This window comes from Rhodamnia argentea, chromosome 6 (assembly GCF_020921035.1).
Source record: "Rhodamnia argentea isolate NSW1041297 chromosome 6, ASM2092103v1, whole genome shotgun sequence".
NCBI classification, from domain to species: domain Eukaryota; kingdom Viridiplantae; phylum Streptophyta; class Magnoliopsida; order Myrtales; family Myrtaceae; genus Rhodamnia; species Rhodamnia argentea.
Genome location: NC_063155.1, coordinates 15840203 through 15858108, shown reverse-complemented (window position 1 = coordinate 15858108; position 17906 = coordinate 15840203). Strand labels below are relative to the sequence as shown.

At 42.6% G+C, this 17906-nt stretch overlaps 3 protein-coding genes, 1 long non-coding RNA gene and 1 other non-coding gene across 6 annotated transcripts; 4 read left to right on the top strand and 1 right to left on the bottom strand.

Annotated features, from left to right (window-relative positions):
* Nucleotides 1-2153: 2153 nt before the first annotated feature.
* On the top strand, nucleotides 2154-3412 carry LOC115756174 (galactinol synthase 2-like). Its single transcript, XM_030695868.2, has 2 exons — nucleotides 2154-2565; nucleotides 2657-3412. The coding sequence occupies exons 1-2, from the start codon at nucleotides 2233-2235 to the stop codon at nucleotides 3335-3337; spliced, it is 1014 nt and encodes a 337-aa protein (XP_030551728.1). The 5' UTR covers nucleotides 2154-2232; the 3' UTR covers nucleotides 3338-3412.
* A 2755-nt stretch (nucleotides 3413-6167) lies between these two features.
* Nucleotides 6168-7390, top strand: LOC115756177 (galactinol synthase 2-like). Its single transcript, XM_030695870.2, has 2 exons — nucleotides 6168-6540; nucleotides 6645-7390. The coding sequence occupies exons 1-2, from the start codon at nucleotides 6223-6225 to the stop codon at nucleotides 7320-7322; spliced, it is 996 nt and encodes a 331-aa protein (XP_030551730.1). The 5' UTR covers nucleotides 6168-6222; the 3' UTR covers nucleotides 7323-7390.
* A 2222-nt stretch (nucleotides 7391-9612) lies between these two features.
* LOC115756175 (galactinol synthase 2-like) lies at nucleotides 9613-11080 on the top strand. Its single transcript, XM_030695869.2, has 2 exons — nucleotides 9613-10035; nucleotides 10140-11080. The coding sequence occupies exons 1-2, from the start codon at nucleotides 9715-9717 to the stop codon at nucleotides 10818-10820; spliced, it is 1002 nt and encodes a 333-aa protein (XP_030551729.1). The 5' UTR covers nucleotides 9613-9714; the 3' UTR covers nucleotides 10821-11080.
* Nucleotides 11081-11587: 507 nt separating this feature from the next.
* Nucleotides 11588-11661, top strand: TRNAI-AAU. The gene has a single exon. It is a non-coding gene; the product is annotated as a tRNA-Ile (tRNA).
* Nucleotides 11662-12432: 771 nt separating this feature from the next.
* On the bottom strand, nucleotides 12433-15336 carry LOC125315620. Of its 2 annotated transcripts, XR_007198877.1 has the most exons (4): nucleotides 15185-15336; nucleotides 14996-15101; nucleotides 14785-14859; nucleotides 12433-14050 (listed from the first exon to the last, which is right to left on the bottom strand). It is a non-coding gene; the product is annotated as an uncharacterized LOC125315620 (long non-coding RNA). The 2 variants fall into 2 exon arrangements; XR_007198876.1 differs by having other exon boundaries at nucleotides 12433-14859; nucleotides 15185-15332.
* Nucleotides 15337-17906: the final 2570 nt, after the last annotated feature.

Genomic DNA, 17906 nt, shown 5'->3' with positions numbered 1-17906 from the left:
TTATCGTAATTTTATGATGTTATATTTCCTTGTGCATACTACGCATTTTTTTCTAGTATTATCGATAATGGAACTGGGGATGCGGTTCCTATAGGAGAGTAATGAATTGATTATTCAAGTTGAATCAAAGAATATTCCAATGAGATTCTCAGATTGGTTTAGTCAAATTTTATCCCCCCCTTTAGAAATCATTAACGATTATTACCCTTAAATGGACTTGAAATATTCTTTGAATGGAAGAAGATTGGTTTTACCGTTTTTGATGAATTCGCCTTATCAAAACTAAACGGATTCGGTGGGACCCACCTCTTCTTGGTCCAACTAACATGACTGGAAAAAGAGGCGCCCTTTCTCGCCACGTGTCCTTGCACCGTCCTTTGAACCGTGAGCCGACACGTGGAACGCGGGGGAGAAAATTTCAATTCCATTGAGAGGTGCCCACCTATAAAGTGGTGGAAAAAAAATTATATATGCAGATTTCAAATCCCATTGGAATTTTTATTTTGCACATTTTGATTAATAATAAAAGTACTGTGAAGAGTATATTTATGGGCTTTATGAGAGGATTACCTAAAAAAATAAATGTAAATCAAATTAAATATAAAAAATTAGCAAAAATATCCTAAATTTATATTAAAAAATATCTAAAATATCTCCAACACTCCACGTAAGATTTTCTAGGTCAACCATTCTGTATTTGCTCATTTAGTAAAAATCTACTTTATACGCAGCAATACTTCCTCACTCGATTTCTGGATCTTGTGGGAGAAAGAGGATGGGGGGGGGCCACAAGCAATTCTTAAGTATGACGGACGTGTAAGAGACTGCCACGTGTCCGCCCTTACAAACGTTGCCCCGTGCAGCTCCCGACAGGTTGACGTATGGTACTTGATTCATGCATGGAAACGTGAAGGGACGTAAATCAATAAGAATATCAATTCCTCTTTTTGACCAGACCTTGTCCGAAATTGAGAGGAAGCTTCCCCAGGGTCCCAAAGAACAAGATCCCGGTGGCGTTCACTATCGAGCGATATTGAATAACTCTAGTAGCGTTCATAACGGAGAACACTGTACAAACTTTATTAATTTCGTATTGTGAAGTGACGATCAATTGATTTAACTTACCACAAAAGATGATTTAACTTAACAAGTATGAAGTATTTAAAAGCACCCTGAGCTACGTATCGGAGATTTACCTCACCGTTAAATCGCAATTCGATGCTCATCTCATCTTTATTATGTTATCATTCAATCAACGTAAAATAAGAGCTTTACTGAAACTTGTTGCAAAAAGGCCAATGTTAAAATGGTCTATGGCATTTTCTCCTTGGGCATTAGATGTCACGCATTCGAAGTCCACGGATTACGTGCAGACTGTCCGGATGACCTGCAAAAGCTTAAGGTCTAGACTCCAGCAATCCTCTACCCGCGTTCTCCCAATCATACCAAAATAATTTGCGAACTCTTGTTTTTATTCTATTGAGTAATATATCTGTTAATCAAGAGAATCATGATCAACGCCAAAACTCAATTACGATTCACGAGTTGGCGCTGGGTTTGTTTCTCTGGATTAGTCAAAAGAGAGCTTTAGCAAATTTCTGATGAGAGCGACAATAGACCTGCTGACTCCCAATTTCGGGCAAAGCGCAAAACGTTATCCTCACAAGCCGACCCCCGACCACCAAATTACAATAATACCCTTTGTGCTGTCTCGTAATTACCAAAGTCGGTTGCTAGGGTTATAATAGTAACTCTACACGAAGCTTGACTTTTCGGGTCTCTAAAAAACATTAACTATTTTCTCGGATTTTCTGGCACCGTCCACCGTACCCAGATCTTCGCTTACCGACCGTCCGATCGACCCACACTGACCCACGTGGACTTCGATCCATTGGTGGAGCTCCAAAACGACTTCGTTTAAGGAGCTATAGCCTAGCTTTAACCCCATTGGACAGAGTTTGTCGGCAGGGAACTGGAAACTCCTAGATTCAAGCCAGCTCCCATCCCATGTTCCCCAGATCATAGGAATTAGGAAAGTAATCACCACATTATCTCCAAGATCTAGTCACCTTAAATTAAAAATTAATTCTCAAACTCTATATAAACCGTGCACCTCCTCCTGCTAAGTCCATCAGCTCAAAACCAAACCAAGCAATTGCGAAACCATCTCATACACACACGCTCCAGACCTCTCACCAACTCTCTTCACACCACAAATTTCCTACTAAAGAAATGGCTCCTGTCATCGCCGCCGATGCTGCCGCCAATGGCGTCATGAAACCGAAGCCCAAGAGCCAGCCTAGCTGTGCCTACGTCACGTTTTTGGCCGGAAACGGCGACTACGTGAAGGGTGTGGTGGGGCTGGCCAAGGGGATGAGGAAGGTGAAAAGCAAGTACCCGCTCGTGGTGGCGATGTTGCCGGACGTGCCGGAGGATCACCGGAAAATCTTGGTGGATCAGGGCTGTATCGTGAGGGAGATCGAGCCCGTCTATCCGCCGGAGAACCAGACTCAGTTCGCCATGGCCTATTATGTCATCAACTACTCCAAGCTCAGAATTTGGGAGGTATGCTTGGTTATTAAATATTTCTCTGTATCTAAGACGTTTCTATTAGCCTGGTGATTTTGAGTTATTCATCTGGTTTCTTCAATTGCAGTTTGTGGAGTACAGCAAGATGATCTATCTGGATGGAGACATCGAAGTCTTTGACAACATCGACCACCTCTTCGACCTCCCGAGCGGCTTCTTCTACGCGGTCATGGACTGCTTCTGTGAGAAGACATGGAGTCACACCCCTCAGTACGAAATCGGCTTCTGCCAACAGTGCCCCGACAAGGTCCAATGGCCCGACCATGCCGGCCCGAAGCCACCCCTCTACTTCAATGCTGGGATGTTTGTGTACGAGCCGAACCTCGACACTTACTACGATTTACTGGAAACACTCAAGATCACACCTCCCACTCCATTTGCTGAGCAAGACTTCTTGAACATGTACTTCAAGGACATCTACAAACCCATTCCTAATGTGTACAACCTCGTGCTGGCGATGTTGTGGCGTCACCCCGAGAACGTTGAGCTGGAGAAGGTGAAGGTCGTTCATTATTGTGCCGCGGGGTCGAAGCCATGGCGGTACACGGGCAAGGAAGAGAACATGGACCGGGACGACATCAAGATGCTGGTGAAGGGGTGGTGGGACATCTACGATGACAAGACCTTGGACTACAAGAAAATCGTCGCTAGAGATGAAGTGGCGAAGCAAACGAAATGGGATCGGTTCCTTGCGGCGTTGACGGACGCCGGAGCTTTCCGCTTCATAACCGCCCCGTCCGCAGCCTAGTTTGTGTGTAATTAGGGTTCTTGTTTTTGAGTGTCAAGCAATTACAGAGTCAGCTACAATTTCAAAGTTATATATGTTTTTTTTTTTTTTTGGTAAGTACAAAGTTATATATGTTTATTGGTTGTATATCTAAAGTTGTAGATTAAACCTTATTTTTTATAAAAGTACAACTCGCTGTACCACGAGATGTTTTCAAAGTTATATATGTTTATTCATTGTATATCTAAAGTTTAAACCTTATTTTTGATAAATTCGCTGTACCATTTCGATGTTTCCATGTAATTTGTAGATGTCAAAAAGTGAAAATTACTCTAAATTTTTTTTTAAAAAATGTTTGGTTCATGTCTCGATGTATTACTCGTTTGTCAAATATCGCTTTTCAGCATGTCCCGTTAATTTGAAATCGGCTTTTATAAAAATAGTCAAATCAATAATAGATCGTATTGAGATAGGTAAAAGCCCTCACCTCAAGACTATGGAATGAAGAGTTATCGAACCCGCAAAAATTCGGATCAAGTCAAGGGATTGGCCCCAAACCTATGGGAGTTAAGGAACAATGGAAGAGAATAATTCGATATTGGCTTGAACTTAACATCTTGGCTACGATCAAATTACAATTTTTATACAACAAAAAGTTGAGTTAGTTTTTTGTCATAGGCTATTTAGAACGATATCTTGATCGTCATTTTATAAAATAGTAAATCAATTTTGAATTTTCATTGAAAGTTAGAAATTTTTAATTTTCTTTTGTAATATTCAAAGATCGACATCTTTGACAGCTTCAAAAGTCTAGTTTAGTGGGTAAACAAGTTCTCGAAGAAGACAATTTAGTCACCAATCTATTGTGTTTTAGCTTTGCCATTAGTGATTAAATTTCTTTGGATAAGTAACATGGGGCCCTCCCTCGGATCAACTAACATAACCGGAAAAAGTAGAAAAAAGTGACTCCAAGCACCCGCCCCCTTTTCGCCACGTGTCCTTTGCACCGCTCTTTTTATCAGGAGTTCACACTTGGACAGGTGTTATGAGCCCAAGCGAAAGACGCGGAAATGGATAACCGGTGGTGGGGCCCCGTCCCCGACCGTTGGAGAAAATTCTGATATGACATCTCGGACTGCCGCTTATCCGTAGTATCCTATCTGATTAAGTGCCTCTTAACACGTCATGGGATTAGCACATCAAAGAATTGAGCGATGTGACGGAAAATTCCACGGTTCAAAATACAAATCAATGCTGATTTTTCATTTATCTAGACTTTACACAAGAAGGCACAACATGATTTTTTTCACTGAGCAACCATCAACGCATCACAGGCAAGAAACCAATACAAGCAATATAAATATATTATAAAAAGACAACATACTCTTGTGGGGACCACAACTATGGTTACACCTTTAACCGGTTCTCTGTAAACCTAACACAACTACTTTTTCGTTTTAGCTGCCATTAGCGCGTAAATTTGTCTGGACAAGTAAAAGATGGGCCCCACCCTCGGATCAACTAACATAACCGGAACAAGTGGAAAAGAGAAAAGTGGACGCGAACCCATTTTGCCACGTGTCCTCCGCACCTCCCTTTTAATCAGGAGTTGACACTTGGGCCTGAGTTATGAGCAGGGCAAAGGACGCGCGAATAGATGCCGCTTGTGGGGCCCTGACCGTTGGAGAAAATTCTCATGCGCCGACCTACTTAGGTGCCTCTTTCTGCCCGACCGAAACAAAAAGTACGATGCCTCTCTCTGGGTTTTTTTGGTCAAAGCTTAGGTGCCTCATATAGCAATTTCAAGAACGATATTACATCAACGATGCGTGCATTAGGTAAAGGACACATTACATGAACACGTCATGGGACGCGCGAATTAGGCAAAGGACTTCTAGTGGCGCGAAAAATTTTGGTGGAATGTCAAGAATCAGTATCGCGGGCCATCTGTAAGGCTTACGTAGCGTGGCGAATCTTGTCACGACGTCTAAGAAAAGCATCCCGAAAGTATCCTCGAATGTTCACTTTAACAAAAAATAGAATCTCGTTAACGAGTACGCTCGAGACACCGATTAAGCGTGTTGTACAAGCAAAGCTTCCACTTCTATCGTACCGGTCGCAAATTTCGTTATAACAGCATGTGGACATTACGTTGCACACGGCACCAACTAAAATCGCAACTACATTTACTTAAAAAAAAAAAAACAGAAAAAGTCACTATCGTTCGGAATTTGTTATTAAAACAGTGTAAGGATTTGTTGTATAGTTATCCCGAGATCACTACTAAGTCCATGGCGAGTGAAACTCCTCTGGTGAAAAAGATCAAGAGATTTTTATTTATTTTTGTATTATTATTATTATTATTATTATTATTATTATTATTATTTTGGTCGGTGGTTTTCTAGTTAGTACATTATCCTTTTACTGTATCGGCGGTGGGTGAGTAAGAGCAGATTCTCGGGAGAGCAATAAAGAAGAGATGTTGACTCCCAACTGTGGGCCGAATCCGGATCTTCCTTCTCGGCCGTCCGATTGACTCGTGGCGATGCACGTGGGCTCCGATCTATCCGGGCAGCTCAAAAAACGACCTCGTTTCGTGGCACGACAGCCTTCATCTGGATTGGTCGGACCCACCCCATCTTTTTCATCTGTCGGCGTGAGGTGGGAGCTTCCTAGATTCGAGCAGCTGTTTCGTTACTTGTCGGTAATGTCACGGCCATTGAAATTACGAAATTAATCACCGCATTATCTGTAACAGTTTAATCACCTTAATTGAAAACAAAATTGGTTTAACGACTCTATATAAACCTCGCGCCTCCTCATGCAAACTCCATCAAACGCCATCCAAACCTAGCAACTGCAAGCAAGAACACACACAACAAGAACACACCTTCCTAGCAGACAAGATGGCTCCCATTGCCGCGGCCGATGCCGTGATGCCGAAGCCTGAGGACCAGCCTAGCCGTGCCTACGTGACGTTCTTGGCCGGGACCGGTGATTACGTGAAAGGCGTGGTTGGGCTGGCCAAGGGGATGAGGAAGGTGAAGAGCAAGTACCCACTTGTGGTGGCGATCTTGCCGGACGTGCCGGCGGATCACCGGAAGATCCTGGTGGAGCAAGGCTGTGTTGTGAGGGAGATCAAGCCGGTTTACCCGCCGGAGAACCAGACTCAGTTCGCCATGGCCTATTATGTCATCAACTACTCCAAGCTCAGAATTTGGGAGGTATGCGCATGGTTTCTAATTTCATCTTAAGTTTGTCATTTCACTTGCTTAAGATTAACGTGTATCGCATCGTTGATCGGGTTTTCGGATTTTGAATGCCGCAGTTTGTAGAGTACAGCAAGATGATCTACTTGGACGGCGACATCCAAGTCTTCGACAACATCGACCACCTCTTCGACCTCCCGAACGGCGGCTTCTACGCCGTCATGGACTGCTTCTGTGAGAAGACATGGAGTCACACCCCTCAGTACAGAATCGGGTACTGCCAACAGTGCCCCGACAAGGCTCGATGGCCCGACCACGCTGGCCCGAAGCCGCCTCTCTACTTCAACGCTGGCATGTTCGTGTACGAGCCGAACCTCGAGACCTACCGCGACTTGCTCGGAACCCTTGAGATCACGCCCCCGACTCCATTTGCCGAGCAGGACTTCTTGAACATGTACTTCAAGGACATCTACAAACCGATCCCCAACGTGTACAACCTCGTGCTCGCGATGCTGTGGCGTCACCCCGACAACGTCAAGCTCGACACAGTCAAGGTCGTCCATTATTGCGCTGCGGGGGCGAAGCCGTGGCGTTACACGGGCGAGGAAGAGAACATAGACAGAGGCGACATCAAGATGTTGGTGAAGAGGTGGTGGGATATTTACGACGACGAGTCCTTGGACTACAGAAACGTAGCCGCGGCGGAGGAAGCCGCGAAGCAAGAGAAATTGGAGCGATTCCTCGCTGCGCTATCGCAGGTCGGAGTGCGCTACATAACCGGCCCACCGGCGGCATAGGTGTAGAGAGCTCGGCGATGTTTAAATGTTTGTATAAATATTATTAGTGATGATTAAGTACTTAAGCACAGTTGTAAGAGAAGATTTTAATTTCTTTATTTCGTAAGATGAAGATAAATAAATAAATATATATATATATATATATATATATTTTGTGATATGTGTATGCAATAAATGAAATATAAACTATTAGTTCTTATTGTTATCTAATTCCAGCAAAATCCTTCGACCAAAAAAGAAAAAAAAATTCCAGCAAAATTCATCTTCATCCCTTATCTATCCCGATCTAGCAAATTCCTAATGCATTTCACCGAAAGTGATACAAGATGAGTTATGTGACTATTATCATGTCAATTGAAAATGGTCGATGTTCAGCGACTGTCACCGCCGTTAGGTTTAGGCCTCGGCTAGTCCGGAGGGATGTTAAGGATCGAAGCTCAACCTGGACACCGGATGGTTGGAGGTAGTCAACTGCGAGGTCGCGGATGGAGGTGGCGTGGTCGGCTAAGACCGATGGGTTGTGGTGGCGAACAATGAAAGTGCGATCAAGGAGCGCGCCGATGAAGGTGTGATTTTGGGACTTTTCACGTCCGAGAAAAGTTTGTTTATATCTATTGATTTAAAATATTTATCTCAATTACTTTTTGTTATTATTGTATCGACTTGAATTTCATTGATAGCCACGTCATTGCCATAGAGTTGGTAAAACCTTTTCATAAGGCCAGCATTACTCTTAAATATATGAGCAGTCTGTACGCCCGTGTGAGTGATCTTTCGCGAGATTTCCTGTTTTTATTCCGTTTGATTGAAGATTGGAATCTTAATAACGATACTTTGAATCTTTTTTTTTTTATGCCGCTCTAGAGTAACGATAATTTATCATTCGCTTCTTACATACTCGAATCGTCTCAAATTTTTTGCTCAGGAAATACTCAATGGTTATTATCCTTAAGGATAGCTTCAATTTCGTCTCCGAAGACAACAAGTTCTCGAAGGGACAAGTGCTAATTTATAGGATTAAAGCTGCAATTAGTGCATAATCTCTTGAATAAGCAAAAGAGATGGAGCCTCCTTCGGATCAACTAACATAACTGGAAAACCGGAAAAACGGAGACCCCGCCGCTTCCCGGCCAAGTGTCCTTGCACCGCCCTTTAAATCACGAGATGACACGTGGACCACCGACAGGGGTCCACCAAAAAGACACGCAATGGATGCTTGTGGGACCCGATGGCGCCTCACCCTGCCAAGAACTTATAGGTGCACGAGGTGCAGTGATCTCATTGCATGTCAATCGCTCGATTGTACGGGCCCACGTGGCTTACGCTAGATCGGAGGGACCGCATGCACTGGGCCCCATCTGCCGGTGGTACAGTTAAGTTGATAATTTCGCCTTACCGACTGCAAAATTTACCTTTTCTCATAAATCTGTCCATGTTTTTTTAAATATAAATTAAAGTTTTTTTTGGTCGGAAGAAAATATAAATTAGTTGAATTGTAGAGACTTTGAGATCCACTAAATATTTCAAGTAACAAGTTCGATCTTAACAGAGCCCAAATTGCGGCCAACCTTCTTTTCTTTTTGGTCGAAACGAAATTTTACTGAATCCGAAAGTGTACTTAAAACACCACGGCCGACAATGAGGCATCAAAACAAAAACAAAAGTAAAAATTGAGATGATTCAATAAAAAATAAAAAAAAATTTGAGATTGAGAATTTTTTTTATCAATAATTCGGGTACCTGCAAGAATTATGACACGTGTTTTCATGTAATTTTCTAGTTATATGCCGTAAAAATCCATTTTGAGGATCTACAGAAACCCCTCGGATAGTTTCACGACCTGCTTTGTGTACGTGCTCGGCAAAATATATTCGAGTGATTAATTAACCCTAAAGCCCATGTTCATGTAATTATTAAATAATTTACTCTGCCAGTACATCAAATTTCCTGTTTGTTGGCCAAATTCCAATATATAAACGAAGACGTGCAATGACATCGAAGTTTCGTGCACCGTCCAAGTCCACAATTTTCTTTCCAACCGTTGACGGTCTCAACCAAAACACGTCGAAGAAAACGACGTCGTCTCATGCAAAAGTTGTTCCTAGGAATACGCTGGTCCCTGGTGGGGCAGACACCTCAATGTCGGCACGAACGCCCCCAAGACACATGCAGCCATGTTAGTTGTCACGATCAAATCCATAACTTTAATTTTGAATATGGTTCGTAAATATTTTCTCTAGTTAATAATTATTTCCTAAACTCTATATAAACCCTGCAACGCCTCCATGCCAAATCCATCAAGCTCAACAAGACCAAACTCAAGCAATCGTTTACTCACTCTTACTCAAAACCTCTTCATATTCTTTCCTAGTTTAAGAACCCGACTGAAGAGATGGCTCTTAATGCCGCCGCCGCCGCCGCCAAGCTGGTGAAACCGAAGAACCGGCCCAGCCGGGCCTACGTCACGTTCTTGGCCGGGGCCGGCGATTACGTGAAGGGCGTGGTTGGGCTGGCCAAGGGGCTGAGGAAGGCAAAGAGTAAGTACCCGCTTGTGGTGGCGGCCTTGCCGGACGTGCCGGAGGATCATTGGAAGATACTGGTGGATCAGGGCTGTATCGTGAGGGAGATCGAGCCGGTGTATCCGCCGGAGAACCAGACTGAGTTTGCCATGGCCTACTATGTGATCAACTACTCCAAGCTCAGGATTTGGGAGGTATGCTCAGTTTATAAATTTTGATGGATATGGTTCAATGAATATATGCTCCGCACTTCTCATCAATTCACCGACTGTCAATAATATGGTTTCTTCAATTGCAGTTCTCTGAGTACAGCAGGATGATCTATTTGGACGGCGACATCCAAGTCTTCGACAACATCGACCACCTCTTCGACCTCCCGAACGGCTTCTTCTACGCCGTCATGGACTGCTTCTGCGAGAAGACATGGAGTCACACCCCGCAGCACCAAATCGGGTATTGCCAGCAGTGCCCCGACAAGGTCCAATGGCCCGACCACGTCGGCCCGAAGCTGTCGCTTTACTTCAATGCCGGCATGTTCGTGTATGAGCCAAACCTCAAGACGTACCGCGACTTGCTCGAGACGCTCAAGATCACACCTCCAACTCCATTTGCTGAGCAAGACTTCCTGAACATGTACTTCAAGGACATATACAAACCAATTCCCAATGCGTACAACCTTGTGCTCGCGATGTTGTGGCGTCATCCTGAGAACGTCGAGCTCAACAAGGTCAGGGTTGTTCATTATTGCGCTGCGGGGTCCAAGCCATGGCGGTACACGGGCAACGAAGAGAACATGGATAGGGAAGATATCAAGATACTGGTGAAGAGGTGGTGGGACATTTACGACGACGAGTCCTTGGACTATAAGAACATTGTCGCTAGAGACGAAGCTGCGAAGCGAGCGAACTTGCAGAGTTTCCTCTCGGCGCTATCCGAGGCCGGAGTTGTGCCTTACATGACTGCCCCGTCCGCCGCGTAGCCATTAAACAGTTCTGGGGATGTAAAACAAGTTTGTAGAGGGATTTCAGTGCATTATGTTCAGTTTGGACTAGGCATTTTTCTTTCTTAAGATGAAAGGCTTGTTTTTTGTCCGCCTTTCCATTTCCTTGATTTCTAAGGGGGTCTGAAGTGAATTTCTCTACTTTTTCTTCTTTTGCTTACTTTGGTAGACTGAAAAATGTATCTTCAGTTGTAAGATTGCACACGATTTCCTTTTGCTACACATAACATGGAGTAGATTATGTTATGATCATATCTTCTTTCGGTCTTAACCTTAAATCATTCATGCCTCTGCATCATTGCCTGCACGATCGAATGACTGGGCTATGGCAAATCGCAGCCAGAGTCGGGATCCGAGAGGTTGTAACAATGAGCTGATTCATAACTGACTGTTAGAATTCCTCTCTAATTATTCCGTAACAAATTTTGCAGAGACGACCCAAACAAGTTTTCGACACCAGATAATTCTTCCTCAATGCCCCTAACCGGTGCTAGCTTTTTTCTCTCGTTTCTATGGACTTCTCGAACTCGTGCCTCGAGAAGTCCCCGCAAGCCAAAGCTTCCAAGTTACGACCTTGTACAGGCTAGGCCATGTTTGTGGCGTCCTCTGAAGAAGATCGAGCTCCATAAAGCTGTCCTCTACTGCTGTCATGCGGAAAAATGAAAAGAAGGAAGCGGAAAACGAAGTGCAAAGGGGAAAGATCACTTAGTATATTTATATATTTTGCGAAAAACGGAGCAACAAATGGCCTATTAGCTCAGTTGGTTAGAGCGTCGTGCTAATAACGCGAAGGTCGCAGGTTCGAGACCTGCATGGGCCAATTCTTACTTTTTGTCTTTCTCTTATCTTTTTGTCCTTCCCTTTCCTCACCCCTAAACTTCCGAGAATTATACAAAAAACGTGAATTATTATTGCATATTCCCAATTAGAATGTTGTTCGATTTATCCCTATTCTGTGAAGCTTTTTCGGCTTCCCATAACTCCATATCTTGACATCTATAGCCGTGTAAAACCTCTCCATATCACAAATTAAAAGTAATTACCAACTGAAACACATATCGTTTTAGACGGTATTAATTTGTTCCTTTGTTTTCTCTCTAATGACTACACGAGTGCTGTTTCCGGCCGAAGTACAGCCACCCGATTTTGCCGAAATTGTACGGTGTCTGCAGTCTTCTTCACGACAGAGGACGCCGGTCGAATTGCAGCATGATGATAGGAGAAGAAATTCCATCACCTTCATTAGACAATCCCCAGGGGATATATAGACTCAATTGTACACAACTGCTGCGCAAATCATGTAGAGAAAGGAACTTTGTAGCTGGAGTTGAATGGGGCTATGGCCAGATGGAATCTCCTCCATCTTCTTCGAAGAGCCTAGTCATAGAAGAATTCCTACTGAAAAGAAGTGGTACTCACTGCCAACATCTGTAAAATCTGTAAACTTTCCCGAGCCTGCAAAAACCACCATGTTCGGAAACGTGAGCCAAGCATATGCAGACGGATACTGGACAAAACACTCATACTTAATTTTTCTACAGCAAAGGTCCATACCACGCTGGCGACGAGGCTAGTGTCACGGGCCAGAAAGTGGGAACATCGGGCCAGCCTTCTCTCACTTAGATCGTTCTCAACAATGGAGTAGGGAAATATATAAATCACGTTAGCACAATCACTGATTTCGGCTTGCCATGGCCATCATCAGAAGAGCGGCATTAGCTCTCAACCAATTTATGCGCGGAATGCCAACCCCGTCTTTAGAAATCCTCTTAAATGATAATATCCACATCCTGGATTCCTAGCACAAAGACTTTGATGCCACTCCCATAAAACAGTTGTATGAACCCTTCTGCATCTCTCGCACTTCACTTCGATGCCACCGAGCCCCCACTTTTCAACCCACGTGAGTATGAGAGAAATCAGAACTTGGAGGTTCTCCCTCATCCAATTTCAGCAGCACCCTTGTTGCGAGCTATTCTGTCGCTTCCTTGCGCTCTTCAACCATTGCCGCCACTCCCAAGGGACTTGTACGAATGGCAAATGCTCGCCCAACAGAACAAACCACCCTTCATTCCATTGGTTGCTCCCCTGATCAAAGCAATTCGCGAATCTCCATTCACTTGTGCTCTCCCTGACAAGTGTGGCATTCCGAGCCAACCGCACTCCTTGAGCAGCACTTTCTTTCGCCTACTGAGAACTTCGTTAAATTGTTCTGTCGCTTCCTTGCATTCTTCAACCATCACCGCCACTCCCACGGAACTTACATGAATAGCAAATGCTCGCCTAATAAAACAGGCCACTCCACTCCACCAGTTGCTTCCCTCGATCAAAGCTGTTGGCGAATCTCTAGTCACTTGTGCTCTCCCTGACAAGTGTGGCATCCCGAGCCAACTGCACTCCATTCGCAGAACCTTCTTTTGCGTACTAGGCGTCTCTTGATCTCAGCAACTCTTGAACTCAGCAAACCAACAGGTTCCTCTTCTTGTTGAAAATGGGGCAACAAATCTCTACTTAGAATCCGCATATATACCTTGCGAAACTTGCTCGATATGATTTGTGGCAAGCCAAAAGTTTCCTGGCCGAGGATGAGCCCTTGTGGTGCCTAGTGAGCCAAGACACTAGGCCAACCTTCTCTATAGATCGTTCCCAAGAACGATATCACGAATCGCATCCTCACAATCGATTGTACCAAAATCCAATTTAGCTCGGGCATCTTAGTCCCTCGAGCGAGATATACAGGTCATTTCAACACAACAATTGATTTCAGCTTGCCATGGCCTCATTAGGAAGCTCATCAACTCCCAACCAGTTTGTACATGAAAGGTCAACCCTATCTCCAGAGATCCCTCAAAATGATAGTCATCCCTTCCCAAGATTGCTAGTACAAACACCTGATGCTGCACTACAACAAATTAATTGTATCAACCTTCTGCATCTCTCACACTTTACCCCAATGACACAAAGGTCCACTTTTTAGTCTACATAGTCGTGGGAGAAATCGACCGGGACAACAGTGAGCCAGTTCACTCCATGCTAGAGCCTGCCAAATTTGAACTGAATATATCCTCAAAAACCCTAAAATGAAGGTACACACAATGGTGTTTAAGAGGTTCATTGCTGGGCCATTGGGCATTTGGCTGCTTCTACAAAGAGTGATTACCTAACTTATCAGCGATTCCAGCAGCATGCACTGCTTCCAAAAGGTCTTGCTAATTAGCAAACACAAAAGGACATCAGTTCATCCCTACTTAATCAAGCATGTCGTACGAGGAACTTGAATAGAGGTAAAAGTAGTAAACATTGATGATGAAACATTCTGATGGCACTCATTTTCAGCACTTTAGCTAATTCACCTAGAATGCTTGTCAAACATATGCGATAATGTGCATTCTCTAGTTTGTGAGCGTAAGTGGATGAGAAGGATAGAAAGAAATGGACTAATGGACTGAAAGGATTAAAAAAATCGTTTTTACCCAATGTACATGAATATCTGCCACATTTTGGTTAGCTTTCCCTATAATAGCAAGAAGAGAAAGCTAGCGGAGAAACTGTGGCATGTAATTGTAGCTTAGGTTTTATGTTATGTACTGATGGAGCAATAATCAGCACAAGACCGTCCATAAGCACTTCAAAGTTCCTACTAAAGCTGATGAAGACAATGAAGCAGATGTTGTCTGCCACAGCGTGGATAGCCTTCCCCCATTCAGACGAGGTGAAAGCTGAAAGACAAGGTGGCTCTTGTCGCTCTAGCTTATGCTTATGTTGTGTGCTAATGCAGCAATACCCAATTAGCACAAGACCGTCCATAAGCACTACATGGATACAGGCGGCTGAAAAATGGTAAATTTTTCACAGAAGCAGACTCCTATAGATAGGAAGCATATCAAGTTCATCCCACCATATCAATCAAGATGTGGGATTCTGGTGCCAAAACTCCGCTTACTTGATCCTGAGTCCTGGCATCAGACGTCCTAACTGCTGGCTGATGTCTTTGTCTTCCATATCTCCACACCAGAACCTACACAGAAAGAAATGCACGAGTTTTTCTTATTGATACCAGAAGGTACTTCATGGACTTCTGCCGACGAATTCGCAGTAAAAATCCTGCATAACTGGCCTGACTTTGACGTACTAATTCTCGGGGAAATACATACCAATCCGTTGGTGTGTTAAATCACAATCCCGCCATTGTTGAGCTTCTATGCTTGCAGAATCGAGGACAGACAGACAGAATTCCCACCAAAGAGGACAACCCGCCTTCTGTTTCCACTGCATCAGGCACAACAATCAGTGACACTTGGTAAAGAATCTCAAATGATGTAAAAGCACACTGATTTACGTACAAAGAACTCTCATTTACGAAGCGCGAGCGGCAGAATTAGCAACATCCCCTCATATGGAGCGAGGGGTCTTCTCCTTGTAATTTATAGCGAACTTCCCTGGTGAAAAGAACAGAGGATCTGGCGGCTAGCTTGAGAATTGGCAATGCCTCGCATCGTTACTCGTTAGGGTTTCTTGGGAAAGTATCCGGTGTGGAAAGGTGTCGCCAGCCGAGCGTTTTTTAGACGTTGGGCTGAGGAGTAATAGCGAACATGAGCCGGTGGAACCGGTTTCAATTTCGGCCCACAATTTCGGCCCGTGTAGATTATTTATGATATATATATATGTCTATATATATATATATATTTTGGAATCTTATTTATCTTTGGTGTTAAATATATCATGACAAAGAAAAAAGGTCAGAGTAAATAAGGTAATCTTAGTGGTACGAATTATGCTGTTGTGCTCCGAATTCTGCGACATCTTTGTGATATTTTAACACGTTTTGTTTTTCTCTCATTGACTTTTTCACTTGCTCTTCGTGCTTACTTTGACATTGATAAGACGGCGGTTATTACTGACTATAAGTCTATCACTGGATTTTATGTCTTTTTGGGTAATACTCTTTGGTTTCTTAATGTACCAAGAAGCGATCTGTCATGTCTCACTCCTCTATTGAGTCTAAGTATCATGCTATGGCCGACATTACGGATCCGGGTGTTGCCTCCTCTACTCTCATTCCTCTTCATTGCGACAACAAAAGTGTTATTCATATTGCTACAAATATGATCTTTTATGAGCATACCAACTACATCGACAACGATTGTCACATTACCCGTATCGGCTCTAAGCACGCATCATTTCTCTTTCTTTGGTGGCCTATGTAGCCTAGCTTGCCTATTTCTTCACCAAATCTCTTACATCACAATGATTTGCTGCTCCTCTTTCCAAACTCTTGTCGGTTGAGCCACCTTAAGGGAGCTATTAGATAAATCGTATATATTAGGGTTAGGATTTTTTTTTCCTTTGTAGTATGTATTTAAGCTTATACCCTTCTTTGTATGTATATTTATAAGGATGCACTATTTTCACTCTCATTTTGGCTAAAACACTCGCTCTTTTTCAATCAATAGATCAAAATACCCATCTCCGTCTCCAAGTTATTGTTTCTCTTATTTTTATCAACCTAACCAACATAACTGCCTTGTTTCAAATACACATTACACCCAATAAAATATCATTCTATAATGCACCATGTTATCACTTTTCATAGAGAAGTTCATTATTCTTAATTTATGATATCATGTTCTTAATTAGAAAAGGCTATAGAAAATGTTAGAAATTTCTAGTTATGATGGCTTATGAACACATACTTAATTGTTTTACCAAAAAAAAAAAACATACTTAATTGTCTATTTTTTATAAAATAGTTTGAGGGAAACTTTATTTCAAAGTTGAATTGAAATTTAAATTCCAATATAAATATCAAGAAGAGAAACAGACTTGTAGGTTTCTGAAGTTACAAATCGCTTATTTGTGCTTTTTCTTTTTCAGCTTTTCACATTTTAATATGAATTGCAAGATGGGGTTGAAAATTTGTTTACACATTCCGCACTTTCAAACTCGCATAAGATTCCTTTTAGGGAAAATTTTAAGCATATTTTAAATTTTTAACTTGCTATGAGATTGAATTTACAATCGATACTAATTCTTTTCTTTATATCAAGAGTTAAATTGCACAAAATTTCATTTTTTTCCTTAACGTGTTTATCTTTTGTTAATACATATCTAAATACAAATATTTTCGACATTTTATTATGCTTTTAACAAATTAATCTTTTCCATTTTGCGATTAAATTTACTTTTCCGTTTTATCAAAATCTACTAAAAATAAAGGTACATTTGTGGACTAGCCTGGTGAAAAAAAAAACATTTAATTCAAGAAAGAGGAGGGTCTTTTAGTAAGTTATCTAGCAAAAAGGAGTGTCTTAGTCAAAATGGGAGTGAAAATATCGCCGTTCTATTTATATAGACATTGTGCCTAATGAGAAATGTATTCATTTTATTATCTATTTCTCTAAACCCGACACGATCCAATTCTATCCCGTTACTAACTTAGGATCAACTTCTCCTTATCGTTGGAAAGCTGCCATTGAGAAAGAAGGTGCTTACTACTCGCTGTCTACTAAGTGAGCCTTCAGGCATCGGAAAGGACCTGTTTAGTTTAGTTGGTTCGTTAGGCAATCTGCCAAATCATGATTGGAACAATTAGGTGGGAAGACAATTCTTAAGATCAAAGCAAACTTTTCCGTTTGCCAATTCTATGCTGATACGTAGAACACTGACTACTAGCTAAAGTGATTGGCATCACTTTCCAGATTGGAGGTTGGGATGCTCTCTTGGCTGAATGGGCAGTGCAGAACTTTAAAGGGAGGGCTCAGTAGAGATGAGAATGCAGAAAAATGAAGAGGCTGCGCTGCTGTCCATCACTTTCTGGAGTGCTGGGGACAAAATCATCCATGACTTCCGATTTACTTTTTCGATTTGACAACGTTGAGATTATATGCAGACGTAAATGTGAAGCAATGTCTGTTGGTAACTACTTGGGGTTTCTAGCAGACTCAACCTCCTGCCTCTGGTTGGTGATCTTCGTGAAACGCTGCTTGCTTACGCAAAAAGAGAAGATGATGACAAAGCAAAAATACTTCAAACTTTTGCCATGTTATGTGATTTAGCTGACGTGGA